The sequence below is a fragment of the Pyxicephalus adspersus genome, chromosome 8 (assembly GCF_032062135.1).
Source record: "Pyxicephalus adspersus chromosome 8, UCB_Pads_2.0, whole genome shotgun sequence".
Classification (NCBI taxonomy): domain Eukaryota; kingdom Metazoa; phylum Chordata; class Amphibia; order Anura; family Pyxicephalidae; genus Pyxicephalus; species Pyxicephalus adspersus.
Window position 1 is genome coordinate 41,923,602 of NC_092865.1, and position 15,733 is coordinate 41,939,334.

The following is a 15,733-nucleotide window of genomic DNA, read 5'->3' on the forward strand; positions in this document are numbered from 1 at the left end:
TTATTCTTGTCAGGAATCATTGCTGGCTGCAGACTAACACTGGCAAAGGAAAGCTGCTATTATTAAACAAATCCCAGATTAAAGGGTTAGTGGGAACCCAGGATTAGTGCCAACAACAATCAGCTTCTGACTGTTCCTCACATACAAACACATTTTTCTGACTAGCTGAAGAAATGAAAGGGTTAAGAGCCGAGCTGCCATTTCATGTGTGGGTGGCCCGGGTGCCATTATTGTCAGCCCCGCACACCTCAAGGAGCCGGCACCCATCATGTGTCTGGACAGGCGCACTACACCCGGAAGTGAGAACATTCCTCACACCGGCACTGCGCTGGAGATGCTCTGACTACATTTCCCTTGGGGCCCCGGTATAACAGGTCAGTCATATTGATGGGGAAGCAGTGGTACCCGGCCTGGGTGTATATTACAGCCGGGTGTACGGCCGTAGCGGGTTCTGCTGGACGGGCAATGCCGAGGCAGCTGGGAGGTGCCCGGGAGAAAGACAATACATACAACGTAATGCAATGTAATGCCACCTAATGCCCCCTTATGTCTGAATGGCTAGGAATGGTGTACAGTGGGAGTTGTACCATGGGGTAATTATTTAGCATTATTTTGTGTATAAGTGAATGCAGTGTAATATTATAGGAGAATGGACATACAATGCAGGACACTACTGTCTGGAAGCTTTTTATTTATGTAGAATGGTGAATTTAATTCAATTTAACTCTACATTTCTGCCAAAAACCCTACGTAATTTTTAGACATATTATTATTACTACACAGTATTTATATAGCGCCAACATATTACGCAGCTGTGTACAAAGGAGCTCACAATCTAATGTCCCACCATAGTCATATATTTTATCACAGTCTAAGGGCAATTGTTTGGGGGGAAAGCTAATTAACCTAACTGCATGTTTTTGGAAATCGATGTACCCGGAGTAAACCCACGCAGACACAGGGAGAACCTGCAAACTCCATGACTTATGTGACTATGTTTTAGTCACTATTAGAACACATTAGATTTTTTGTCAGGTATTTATATTTGTGTAAGGGGAGATTTTCCCTGACTTCCTGTCCCAGTGATAATGTATAATAGTTGTGGTCGTCAGAGAGACAGCAATAAAATATGGGTCAGAATCTTCTAGAAATGGCATTTGTCCTTGTTGAAGAATTTCCCGTTATTTTCCATCCTGAATGAAAGAAAGGGCAGCAAAGATGACTCTCGTATGTAACCTCTCTGGCATTAAACTTGAGCATTACTTGTGAATTCAGTGTAAAAAGCAAGTACCCCCAAGTCTTATTTTGGGTAAATATTTAATTATAAATTTATTATATTTAATTCCCTGCCCTGAGTATTGCTCGGGTTAACTCCAGGGAGTTAAAACATACCCAAACTTAACATTTTCACTTTACATAAAAGAGTAGACAACCCTTATATGTAAAGGAAATATGTTCATTCTTCATATGTTCATATGTTCAAGTCCAACACCCTTTTTTTTAAAAGCGATCAAGAGTGAATGGGAATGCAGAGCCGGGATACCTACGTCACTCATCCCATGAGGCTCTGGATGCTCCGTCTGCGCATGCCCTAATCTCGGACATTTGTCAGAAGGAAAGAGATGCCAATCTCACGCAAGCACAGTGAGATCGGCTCTCTTTTTTTTTTTCCCCATTCGGGGATGTCACCTCCTCTCTGTCAAGAGCTAGAAATGTAGACAAATGAACTACTGATCACGCTTGATTTGTTTGCAAAATGTGCTTGGCAGATCACTATTTTTCCAGGGTTAGCATCTACGGGATCTTTGTTGGCTAGAATGATGCCTAGAAGTTTATTCATTTTAGCACCAAGGTATCCTAACAATGTGGTCTGAGGGTACAATTGTATGAGTTCGCCATGAGAAAAATGAGAGAGTATAGCATATACTATATATCATAGCATATATATATAATATATATATCATAGACGTTGACCCAGGCTCTGCTGCCATGTTTTTTTTAAAGGAAGAAAGTTCTTTACAGGTAATGTTGTGCAAATGGAATAGTAAAGGGTCTCTAACAGTGAGACCGTACAGCCATCTTTCCTAAACTCTCACCTCCAAACCATGATAAATAAACATTTGGGCAGCAGTTATTGCATATGTATACTAAGCAATATTCTTTTATAAATACCTTGATCAAACTAAGTGTTTTCCAGTATGTCCATATAGGTGTTTTTCCATAGGCAGTACTACTTTGTCATTTGCGAATGCTAACCTGATTCACTTTGACCTTACAAGTTATCAGTATTGCAAAGACATACAGCAAGAAGTGTATGCTAATTTAGTTATATGTAAAATTCATCTACATTTTAAAATTGGTATATTATGTGATTTTTAAAGATTTGTTTTAAAATCTAAAATATAATTGTCTTTGTTTTCACTACAGCTCAATTCTTTTTTACCTGAAAAAAAAGGAGAACAACAGAATATATGTACATTACTGCCAAATACTAACAATTAACACTCCAAGTTTATCATTAAGTTCAATTATTATTAGTTTATTTATTTACTTTGGCTACGTTTATAATTCACAGATTTATAGCCCGTTAGTAATAATTTTGGAATAAACTTCCCATTAAATCTGAGGGAAACAATACAACAAGTTCAATATTAGACTTAAAAAATGAAAGATATATGCAGAATCTGTGGAAGGGAACTTTGTGGAAATCAGCGAAGATGGATTTTTCATACAGCTACCAAACTAAATCTTCAAGTTCTATTGTCTCATGTTCTGGGAAAGGAAATCCTACGTGATGGTCAAGCTGAATTTGTCTGCAGTAAATGTGCATTCATGCTGGAGCGATTTTTCAGATTTGACACTGTGATTGCACGGATTGAAGCTTTATCTATTGAGAAATTACAGAAACTTATTTCTGAGAAGGATAGGCTTAAACATTGTCTCACTAGTCTGTATAAAAAGAACAACAATGAAGACAGTCAAGAGGCCAAATCTGTGCACAGCACAATAAAAAATATTAACCGTACAGATATCCAATACTCATATTCTGCTCTTTTGCAAGAAGACTTTGCATATTCTGGTTCGGAATATTGGACAGAATACGAAGACTATGGACAATCAATACAGAATTGTTCGCATACTGTGGGTACTGGATCTTTTCCACGAAAATGCCATTTTTGTTCCTCTTTAAGAGTTGCTGATGCTGACTATGAGGCAGTTTGTAAAGTACCAAGGAAGATTGTCCAGAATATTACTTATGGGCATTTTTCCATTGGTGCTAGCACCTTATCAGACAGTGAGGTTGCAAATGTCAATATATTAGACAAAGATGGATTGGACAGGATGCCATCAGACCAGTCAATTGAATCTCTTACTGAAACCAAAGATCCAGCCCTTGGTATGCAAGAAACTGAGGAGAAAAACAATCTAACCATAGAAAATAAGTTGGAAGTTGCCCTTAGTATTGCTAAAATGTTATTCTACAGACCAGTTCATAGCCCAAAGGGAAGCAGAATACCTATTAAAAACAGTATGATGCCAAAGTCAAACAACATTCTTACCATCTGTGACACAAGTTTTTCAAACAACATATCTGGTTTACTGGATGGCACTGCGGATTATTCTAAAGTCTCTGATTACTTCACAATAACTAATCTTAATGACCTGTGGCAAAACGTCTATGAAGATTATATTCCTCTTCACTCTCAGGTATAATATAAAGTGGATATTATTTTCACACACAAAGGGAGCTCAGACAGTCCTGGGTCATCAACCAGAAGGTATGACATAGTACAGGAGAGTGCAGCAAAGAACAAGTCCAGGAGTCATACAAAGGTAGTCAGGCAGCCAAACCAGGTATCTAACGTTTAAGACAAAACTGAGTCAGGATAAATGTTGGTCCAGACAGAAAACAGTCACTGGGTTACAAAATTGTCCGCAACACATAATCCATCAGAAAATCACTCCACTATCAGGTAGGACAAGCTTAACACTACAATTGACAACTAGTGACAATGGCAGGACAGGACCATGGCAAATAATGAATCTGCTTATTGGCTGCAGCACATGCCCCTCTAATTTCCGCCTATACCCTCAATGTACACCCCCCTTTGATACTAGGATAGACACTTCTCAGCATAAAAAAGGGAAGCTGGGGTTACTGCAAGCTGACAAGCAGAAAAAGGACAACTATTTACTTGATATCCCTTGCTTCTATATGTAACATCAGTGGAGGGAATACACAGTGGGCGCTAGACTTGTTATACATTGTGCTTATGGTTTTAATAAATGAACTACTGTGAACTGATATATATAACATGTAAAGTAGTTAGTCATTTTACTTCATCTATCCATGTTGGGTATCAATCAAATCAAACTACTAATACTGTAATACTACTCAAACTACTAACACATTAATCATTTATTTTCTCAATGTTGGTAATTAGAAATATGTATAATAAAATACACAAACATTTTTGGTCTTTTCTTCAACTCAACTAAATAGATTTTCTCTTAAAAAGAACCTTGAAGACCAACTAAGGTCTCAATGTCTAAATTTTAAAATCCCAGGAAGGGATCAGCACTCCACTTACCACTCAACCCATCACTGTGTTTGAAAGAATGTATCTCCGGCTTCGCCTTTGAATGTACTTAAATAAAACAACTTTTTACCACAGCAAGTACTTCTTTCTGCTGGCCATCTGGGTGCAGATTAACTCTACAATTTGCTAATCACTTGTTTCATTGGAACAAAATGAGCAGGCTTGTCTAAACATTTGCTGGGGATCTGTTTTTTATATATATATATATATAATTTTTTTTAAATATTTTTTAAAATATATATATTTTTCATAAAATGAAGAAGTGATGTACTTACATCAGGCACTGATTCCTCTGTATGACCTATTTTGTTTCCAGGTGGATCAAAACATCATGCTCAACAATTACTATGTAGTGTCCAAATACATTAAAGTAGTCCATGAGATTGAACCCAAACTGGTAAAAAAAAATCTTGTAAACCTAACTTATCAGCACATCACTTACAAGTGTATATAAATCCAAACCATACATTTATCTTATTTGCTATCATTTGGTCCATTAAACATAAAATTAAAGAATTTTGTTTTGGATCTGCTAGTTTAGTGCAAAAATGAATTTCTGACCAGTGAGCTGCTCTGAATCTAGTGAGCTGCTCTGAAATCCCAAACATTGGTATTAACCCTGACCAATACATCTCTATAAACTTCGACCCAACAATAATAACACTACTGCTTCATAGATACAGTCCAGTAAGTAAACTGTATCCACTGATGTTTTTAAAACAATGAATTATTTTCCATGAATAGTGTAAGTTGCATTAGTTTTATAATGTGAAAATGACAGGCTTTTACATACATGAATGTGAATACATTCCAACTACACCGTTGTTTTCTGCTATTTTATGTTTTACAGAATCTTGTTGAAAGACAAAGTCGGGATGCAAACCAGTATGGAGCTTTACTTGAGAAACAGGCTTCAATGCTGCAGCAGGCTGAAATGGAGATTCAGGCTCTTAAAGAAAAATTGCAAGAGTCTCAAGACACCATTGAGGTATGTCTGGAAAATATGGTAGTCCTATGTTCAATTTTTTACTGATGCATTTGAGAAAAAATGGTGTGGTCTGGAGTATTTATTTTGCATATTTTATGAATATACTGAAACTGGAATACCGTGTACATTCTCAGTGTAATCCTGCCTAGGCTGCAATTTCATATAGTTTTCTAAATTTGTTTCCAGTCATTTTCCAAAATATGTGATATAGGGGTTGGGGGTTTAGCCAACTCAGCTAAGTAAGTAATAACTCATATAGATTTGTTTTCCCTAGATGGAGGGGGGGGGATTTGTAAGTGTATTTAAAAGGCTTGATTTTTGGAGGGAATATATGTTTTTGTTAGTTTATGAAACACTTTTTCTAACATTTTAAGTATTCTGGTGGGAGGGAGCTTTATTTTTAGTTGCCTGGCAATCAAGACTGCTAACACCACTAATCATCACTAATTTATAAAGCTTATAGGAGACCCAACAGATAAACCGGACAGGCTTTCTGAACCATGGGGGTTTAAGTCATAAATCAAGGTATTGAGTGAATTACAAGAAGAGATTATACTGCTATATTTTGCTTTGTTCAAGATTGATTTAGAGTAACAAATAATCAAATTGGTTATCTATTTAAAGGAATTAGAGGGAATCCAAAATATATGTTCAAAAGCTAATAAATGTGACTCTTTGGCTTTTGTTTCAATATTTTTATTCTAAGAAAAAAATAGATGGGGGAGTGGATGCAGGATCAATACATCATTTCCAATTACATCATAAGAAAAGTACAAACAGTGCAATTCACCTAGTGCAATGCAATGCTATGAAAATACAAAATACCCGTATAGGAGAACAAGCAGTAAACCAGGGGGGCTCACAGGGAGGGATCAAGGGGGAAAGAAACCACATCGGGAAGGGCCCTGAGCCCCCTCGATCCACAGATTCCAGGTGGGCTCAAATGCATTGGGGGGGGGGGGTCTTTGAGCGTGCATGTAAGTTTGTTCTTTATCATTATCCAATTGAGTTTGGTTGACAACTAAGCAAAGAAGACGTGGAGTCTGCAAAGGATTTGAATGAATTCCCGAAGAAAGTCCTGGTGTATGGGGGAGAACCATGGGCCATCTTAGAGTGGAGAAAGCAATGGAGTTGGGGATAGCGATAGGATGAGGGGGCATTTCTTTGGATTGTATAAAGTGGTCAATACTTTGAATGAACCTAAGGAGGAGTAGATTTTCTATCGTAAAAAAAAAATCAGTTTTTAGCCACCAGTGGAATTGCCAGAATGGCATTCCTGGTGGAAAATCATGACTGCCGCAAAGTAGAGCAAAAGGGAAACAGGATGAGCATACTGTATATCAGGGTGATTTCTCTGTCATCAAGGTCAACAAAAATGTTTTAAGAAGGGGCCATAGATAGCTTGATCCAGCATGGGGATTGGGAGACAGCTTGATCTCCAGATATGACCTGTTCTACCTCACCACCCCAGATACATCTGATGTTGGGACACCTCTGAATGGCATTCACCAGAGCAAACGTCAGTGGGGAGAGGAGGCAGCCATGTCTATTGCCCCATTCATTTGTTTGGGTTCTTTTCTGAAAGAAAACCCCTAAAGAGACACAAGCCTCGGGTGTAGCATATAGTATGGCCAACAACTGCAAGGAGGTGCTGCCAAAGTTCATGTTTTTATTATGTAAAAAAGGTAACCCCAGGAAAAGCCATCAAAGGCTTTTTTGGAGATATATTGATAGCAAGCATGGCCTTTGTTGTGCTAGAAACCTGGTTTGGTCTGGTGCTTGGAAGTTCAGTATGAAACCGACCTAAAGGAGTTCAGATGACATGACAAAATCATGGTTATGATCTTGAGATCGCAATTGATGAGAGAGATAGGACAGTAATTAGCTACTGAGGAGTAATCTTTGCTAGGTTTAGGTATCCTTCGCCAAGAGCATTGAAAAAGTCGACAAAGTGGGGGGCCAGGTTCAGCCTGAACATCCAATAGTAAGCACTGGAGAATCTGTCAAGACCTGGTGCACTGTTTTTTAGGAAGATTTAGGACCATGAGGGTCTCCAACATCGTTAACAGTTTTGCTAGCCAGCTTCATTTCGGGGATGGTGAGTTAACCAAGAAACTCCTTTGGCCCTATAGGGGAGAATAGAGCGGTAGATTTGTAGCATTTGCAATAAAGATATCCAAACTTTGTCAGTATGAGCTTTTGATTTTGTGTACATCTGCCTGAATGTACTCTAGGGCTTTTAAAGCCACCCATAGAGGGTTTTTGGGCTTAATATGATAGACCAATAATTGAGCAAAGTATGAGAAAGAAAAGAAAGGTCTTCACCAGGCCTAGTCTGATGTCTGGTTTATATGGGGCTTGGTGTTTACCCCCAAAAAACATTTATTTCGGAAATATATGGGATATTTGAAGGTAGCAATATGCCTAAGCCTTGAGATTTGATATTTCTTATACAATTCTGTGAGAGAGTGAACCCGATTTATTCAAGCTCTCTAAGACAGGAGAAGATAGGCTAGCTTGGGTGAACCTGGTGAACCAATGTATAAAGTCAGAAGAGGAAGGTCAAGTAAAATGTTTCATAACAAGAGGTAAATATATCCCTAGGTATGGTAGATGGATGGATTTCCCAATGGAATGTGCAAGAGTATTAAGGCTACATAGGGAAGGCCTGTGTAGGATAATGTTTAATGAACATATAATGTTACTGGTTTGTAGGCTTCAAGAGCTGAAGTCTATCTAGTGTGAAAAAAAGTTTTCAAATAGAAAGGGTTTGTATTATTGTCCTTTCATGCTACGGCCTTGTACTTCTGGGTTTACTTCCAATGGCGATAGCTAAAAGCTCAATGGCCAAGTTTTGTCAGCCCTTTTGATCTATTGTTCTTTTCATTTTTTGCTTTAAAAGATATAGGATTTTTAGTCGTTTTTTTTTCTAAGATGATGCAGGATGCACAGCGACAATTGACTGTCAACAAGGACAGTGTTCAAGAGGTAGTACAAGAACAAGAACGTATGTTGCAGTGTTTAAGGGAGACTCTTCAGAGAAAAGATCAAGAGGTAATTTTGTTTATACTGAAATAAAAATTTACCCCATTCTATTCTGCTTGCAGATGATTGTTATCAATGTGTTGCTTATGGCACTTTTACTTGCCAAAGAGGAATTTAAAGCTGAAGTTTGCTTTGCCTGTTCTAGTTCACCCTTATCATTTATATATTTTTTAAACTCCTGTCTGTTATCTGTGCATACCTTATTTTAGACCCAGTCTCTGCACTTTTTTTTGTAATCTTCCTGGACCACCTTCAGCTAAGAATTGAGGCAGGTTCTGTCTAACTTTCTGCTACTTTTAAAGCACACTGTGTGACAAAAACCTGAATATTGATTGAATTTAAGTTGCCTATTGAAGGGTCTGGTTTCATAATTGTGAAGAGGACCCCAGTGTTTTGTTTTTCCTGCTTAACTTAGGCATTAGATGCCTAAAAATTCCTACACAGGCATTTGCAAACACCTGTCTAAGCATTTGCTGCAAACCGCTCCTGGACGCTGCTTTGAGCGTCCAAAAAAAAAACACTTAGCATTGCTCCTGCCTAACACATAGGATAATAAACAGACCTATTCGATCCAATGTTAAGTGTTTCTTGCAAACAATTTTACGTGGTAAAACTGTTCAAAATCACTTGCAAAAACTACTATTCTGAATATAGCCATACTATCCCATAAAAGCCAGTCCTGTTTTCAGGTGTATCTGTGGTTGAATAACGAAAATACATTTGTTAAAGTTGTCTAGAGATCCCTAATGGTAAGTGCAATTTTGTTCTATACTTTTAATTCCAGGAACAAATTCCCAGCAGTCCTGCCTGAAAACGATCTGGGGACAACTCTGACACAGACACTAAAATTGATGTCAGCTTTGTGGCCACAGTCCCTGGCTTGACTACATTGTTATATGCTATTTCTTCTTCACAAGCTTTGTGAATGCTGGTAGTGAAATTACCACTTTTGTAGCATTTTGTTTAAAATGGTATTGTTCTTTATTTATAACTTCAATGTGCATAGTACTGGAGATGTAATTTTACCATCCTTATGCACAGTACAAATCACATAATAAAAGTTGCACCTTTTATCTACAGTAACACTTGTTAGAGTTGAAATGAATGACTTTTTTTCTTAAATTTGCATTGAAATTATTGTTTTTAAAACTTTAATGCCAAATCAAAGCATTTTTCTTCCCTAAAATTACATTTGTATTATGATTAAAAAAGCTGGAATTTAGAAATTGCTCTGGCCCCTACGAAGCTTACGATGTATCATTTTTTAAAAAAGTTCCTGTACAACTTGTGTATAAACCTTTATTACTGTTATCTTTCAGGTGGTAGAATTGTATCAAACAGTAGGCAATCATGAAGATACTATTACTAAACTGCAAGATATGCTTCTGAAAAGTCAAAATGAGCACTTACAGGTGAGTAACTTTTATACTTTAACATGCTGCTGTGTCTCACTGTGTGCAAAATACATATTGTGTTTTATGTAAGGCTAGGACATTTCAGATTTGGCTTTCCCATTTTGTGTATCATAGTCAAAGCTCATTTAGCTGCTAAATGATTTTGTTAAATCATGACTTTTAACAACAAATTTTTGGTGACAGGTGACCAAAACTTGCTATACTCTAAGAAGCCTTAGACAAAGTTGCATGCCAACCTTAAAATTTATTGAAAAAAATTAGAAAGTTTTTTTATTTTCTCTCTTTTACCTTTTTCTATTTGTAGCCTTCGGAGTTAAATTTCAATGGTAACTCTTTTTGCACAGGTTAACAATAATAATAAAAATTTCTATGAAAATCCCACCCATTCAATCCAGTCCATGCCTTGGAGTAGCAAGGAAAAGTACATAAAGAAAACATTTATTCAAGGTCCAAGGCAGATACCTAGCATCTCTTCTTGGATGCTAGTTCATCAATGTTTGGGGTTAGACTTTGAGCTGAGGAAATCCTCAGGATTGAGTGAAGGTGTTCATCAGTAAGACGATTCCTGTGCAATGTTTTGTTCATCTTCATCTTGGAGAATAGTTGCTCACACAGATATGTGCTGCTGCTGAACATAGAGAGCAGTTGAGAAGCTTGGGTATGGAGCAGGGGCATTGTGTCAGGGATGTAACGTGTAAATTGTGCAGCGCCCACAGCGTCATACTTTGAATTCAGCGTGTCACTACACTGGAGATCAGTAAGCGCTCCTCACGTCAACTGCAAACCGATTACTAAGCAGTTCAAACCTGGATCTCTGGGCATCAAAGTCGGCAAATCGCCCGGTATACTCGGCACTGAGTACGCCAAGTTTTTCCGCAAATTGTGCACTTGGGAATGCGGCGGTAGAGATCTCTATTTTTATGGTTTGGCAGCAAGGAAAATGGCCCAGATTTCCTTGCAGCATCTGAGTCTCCCACAAACACAATTTTATTTTAAAAGCCCACACTGCAGCGTACATGTCTGTGATGACATGGCCCTGCCCCTAAAGCTACAGGTTCAAAACATTGATATGACTTGTGATGTCACAGAGAAATGCCAGCTCAGACAGAAACTCTTTATCCCGGAGCTGTGCTGTGTCTTTCCCTTTGCTTTCTAGAAACTGACAAATTTCCTCACGCAGCTGGAAACATCTGTTCAGTATCTCACCTCTGTGTGATACGGCACGTCTGCGTATTCTGAACAACACAACCAAAAAATACTTGAACTGGCAATGATTCCAACCTTTAGCTCTTATAAAGTTAACTACTAGTGTTATGGTGCTCATAACATGTTCCATCTTCGGGGCTTTGCCACACAACGATTCTTAATGTATTATGCGGTGATAAACAGTTAGCTCACCTGCACAGATCTCCCCCCGCATCTTCTCCCGAATCCTGGCCAACAATCCACTCATTTGACTGGACATAGCAGGTGCACCATCTGTCGTTAGTCCCACAAGTTTATCCCAAGGTAGCCTCATTGGAGTTACACATTTGGAAACCACTTCAAAGATTTCTTTTGCTGTGGTTGTGCCATGCATTGATTTTAATCCCAAAAGTTCCTCTGTACCGCACAGATTTGAGTCCACTCCACGGATGAAGACTGCCAGCTGGGCAGTATCAGATGATTCACTGCTCGCATCCACAGCAAGGGAGAATGCAATGAAATCTTTACCCTTTTCCATCAGCTGTTCATGTAGATCAGCTATTGTGTTTCTGCTGAGGCTCACAATAAAAAATGCTTGCTTTTGCAATCTTTGATCATGCAGTTTTTAACAAACTCCCTCAAAAAAGGGCCGTGCTGATTTTGCAATCTCTGCTGCCACAATAAAACTAGCCTTTACAGCAGCCTCGCTTTGTGATATGACTTTTGTGAACATAGTCTGCTGTGAAACCAAAATTCTTTTCATCTCTTCTACTTTCTGGGGCTTTTTCCCCATGTTTAGGTCCTTGTACTTGTCATGGTGTTTCATATTTAGGATTACTTTGGGGGCCAAAAAAAGGACGTTGAGGTCCAGGTTTGACCGCGGGCCAGAGTTTGACACCCCTGACTTAAAACATTTCATAAAGCATGAAATGTAATCAATGCAAATCAAATCATTCTTTATCTAGACAGCTTTAATATTTCACCTTAAAATTGGGTTGAATATAATAAAAATAGTATATTATAAAAAATTTATTATTAGCAAGCTAGAAGCAGAAGGGAAGCTGTTTTTTGTAAAAACAAGATAATTTACCCTTTGCTCTCAAAATATATCTTAACGCAAAACTGTTTACTTTAGGATGAAGCTAAAACTTACAGCCTGTCATATTTTATTGCTATCTTTTGCTCAGCTAATAGGATGCATTGTCCTATTTGTCCTGGTGATTATTTTTGACTGATAGCCTAAATTTGAAAAATTTACAATTTTCTCGTAATTATCTCCAATTGCCCCCCTTTACTCTAACTGTTCTCAGATTGTGGAGCCACACCACTTACTGCACACAGCAAATGGAGCAGAACCATGCAGCCCTGATTTATTGGCCCTGATTTATTAAAGCTCTCCAAGGCCGGAGAGGATACACGTTCATCAGTAAACCTGGGTGATCCAGCAAACTTGAAATGGATTTCCTAAAAATAATTTGCTATTTGTTAGCAAATATTTTTAATCCTGGAACAAATTCATTCCAGATTTCCTGGATCAGCCAGGTTCACTGATGAAAGTGTATCCTCTCAAGCATTGGAGAGGTATAACAAATAAGTCTCATTGTCAGAGTATTGGATCCATGCCCTGAACAGAGAAGGACTCAGGACACATTCCCAGACAGAGTAGGCACAGACTAGCACAACACAAAAAAGGTATCAAAGAGAGTATCCTACCCTTGGCACTGTTAGAAGATTTGCAAGAGTGTTCAAAAGGAGTATGTTGGACAGGAGGCTGTGCAAGCTTTAGTTTACCTATAATAAAGGATTTGATCTAATAGTTTGTAAACATTTCTAGAATTACATTAACATGTTAAAGTTTATGTGATATTTTATATATAGAATCTAGACCTACTTTAAAGCCTTTATGTGTAAAGCTGTACTACTAAGAAATCCAGTTTGAAAAGGATATTTTTGAATTTAGTTTTTTCAGGTAATGCCAACACAGGCGGACTTTTTAGACCTGCAGAACACATTGCTTTTGACTCAGATGGAACTTCAAAAAAAACAAATGGCACTCACACAGAAAGAACATCAACTAACTGATGCAAAGAGGTTTCAACAGCTGCTAGAAGTTCAGTTATTGGAAGGAAAACAGCAAAAGGAAACTACATGGAATCATAACCAGGTACCTCCAGATTAAATAAGTCACTGCTGTAATGTCAATGTACTGTTATCTTTCAATGGGTACTTTTGGCCTTATTGATAATGTGATTAGGCACCAGCAAGTCCAAACGTAAAAAAAGTTTTAAGCAAAATACTGAATCCTGTTGCATAATTTTAGCTAGCTTAGTCGATCTTTGCAAAAAATTATTTACTACAAGACAGCTTAGAAATGTTGTTGAATAAAAAGCAGAACTAAAAAGAACAATGACAAAAGAAAGTGCTACATTTTGTAGTAACAATGAGGTCCTTTATAACTCATTGTAACACATGGACAGAAAGGGCACCTGTGTTACTGGTAAAAGTCCTGGATGGATGTTATGTGGGACCGGGGCTTCTCAGGTTTTACTACTGAAGTGAAACCAGCAGAGATTTGTTGCAGGGAAGCTCTAGCTTTCTCTGCTGGTTGTTTATAATTTTTGTCCAGGGGCTGGTTTCACTGGGAATCTGCAAGAGTTGGGTGAGGCAGATTTCCAGTTCCATGTTCCACTATTTCCTGAGGCTTATAGGCGTATATAGCACAGCAAGTGCTAAGCAGCAGCCCCTATGAATGTGTGAGCTAGACTACCTGTGCCTGTGAAAGGAAAGGTGCTGGCTAGAATGCCAGATTCAGCTGTTTGTTTGTTTTCTTTACTAGCCAGGAGGGTATTCTTTTGATTTAAAGGACTTTTGTGTTGCTTACACCACACTTCCAAGGAAAGATCATTTTGTTTGTTCTGCCTTTTTATTTTGTTCAATAAACATAGGCAGGAGCCCTAAAGTGATGCTGATACATGTTAAAGACAACACACACTACTCTCAGCCACACACATACATAGCTTCCATGGAAGGAATTATCTTGTGCTTGCAGTTCCTGTAGTTTACTAGATTAAACTATTTGTGGATCCCAGCACTGCTTTGTCTCCCCTTTCTATAATAGACATTTTTGCTTCACACTTTGATAATGCATTATCACACAGTAGGTGTCCTGTCCTGAGCCCTTAAAAGACCTAGAAATGGAACCTGATGTACTAGAGTCTCTTGTGTCCGGTAACACAACAGTCTGTCTCTGGTAGTGAAGAGGAAACAAGGGCATAAGTGTAGCAAGGTGCAGGCCTGAAAGTTTCTATGGCCAGAATGTCTTTGGTCTGGTGGCTCTGTTTTCCGATATTAGTACCGATATTATTTCCGATATTAGTATTAGTATTAGATATTAGATGATGGATGTCAACCTTTCCAGTTGGGGAGGGGGTGGGGGGCATGAACCTTTTTTTACTTCAGGTCCCATTGCCCCGTAAAGAAAGCTTAAGAACTCTTGTTCTGGACCTTAGGGCAATTTGGCTGTAACAATTTTATTGGTCTGTACACCTATAGTGTCCTGTAGGCCTGAAACATCTGTTCCCAGTCATGGTTTATTCTGCCATGGTAGTGCGCTTCGATAAAGCTGATACCATAACATTTTCAGATTCTAGTTTTGGCCATAAAATTCTTTAAGTACTTACCGGTGGTATGTCCTAGTATTTCTAGGCAAAGTGGTTATCATTGTTTTGGGACATCCCAGTGGTCAAGATCTAACCCTTGCCATTGAATGAACAAAAGTAAAAAGTATTTTTCCCTTGGGTAGTTCTACATGGTGATTGTAACATTGTGCCTTATGGAAAAAGCTGGAAGCTTAAATTCTTGTGGGAATGCATGCCAGTCCATCACAATAGTGTATTCTTGTAAAATTGTAGGTTTCCAACTCTTTCTGGAGGACACAGTGGCAACACCAGTTTTACCAGGAAGCATTGGAGGCTGAAGGTTATGTTTTTTTTCTGTTTTTGGGTGGTGGTGTCCACTATCTTTTTCAAGCCATTTGTGTTGTAGGAGCATTGAAAAGTGGTTGAAAAGGAAATTTTTCGTTTGCCCTTAAAGGTTTGCTTTAGGAGCAGCCTAAGTGTACATGAGATCAAGTGCCTCAAAAACATCACATTACAAGACCCTGCCCTGATTTGCAAGTAGATAGAAAGAAATGATAGATAGTTAGAAATGCCAATTTATAGCTGAAATGGATTGGAGAATGGCTGATTAGGTGAGCAAGACCTATTCATTCAATTGTACTTTAAAGTTACTAAACATTTCATAGTCTTCATATTGTTTTAATACTGAGGCTTGCACCATATTTAGAAATGTAGTCAATGTTAGGTGGTTGCCAGTAGAAGGACCAGTGCAACCCAGTGGCTGCATCTCCTTTTTCAAAAAGCTTTTGAAAAAAGTAAACTTTGTGAAAAGTTAGGCTTTTTATAAACATTTCAACGGGCAAAGTTAGATCTTCACTTAAA

The 15,733-nt window shown here is 38.2% G+C and overlaps 1 protein-coding gene across 1 annotated transcript in view; it reads left to right on the plus strand.

The window, feature by feature from the left end:
* Positions 1-223: 223 nt before the first annotated feature.
* PDE4DIP (phosphodiesterase 4D interacting protein) overlaps positions 224-15,733 on the plus strand; it is a gene marked incomplete in the record, with an annotated part of 46,582 nt that continues 31,072 nt past the window's right edge. The window contains 6 exon segments of the mRNA XM_072420928.1: positions 224-374; positions 2,428-3,708; positions 5,452-5,589; positions 8,524-8,643; positions 9,954-10,046; positions 13,195-13,398. Coding sequence (XP_072277029.1) covers positions 2,665-3,708; positions 5,452-5,589; positions 8,524-8,643; positions 9,954-10,046; positions 13,195-13,398 — 1,599 coding nt within the window.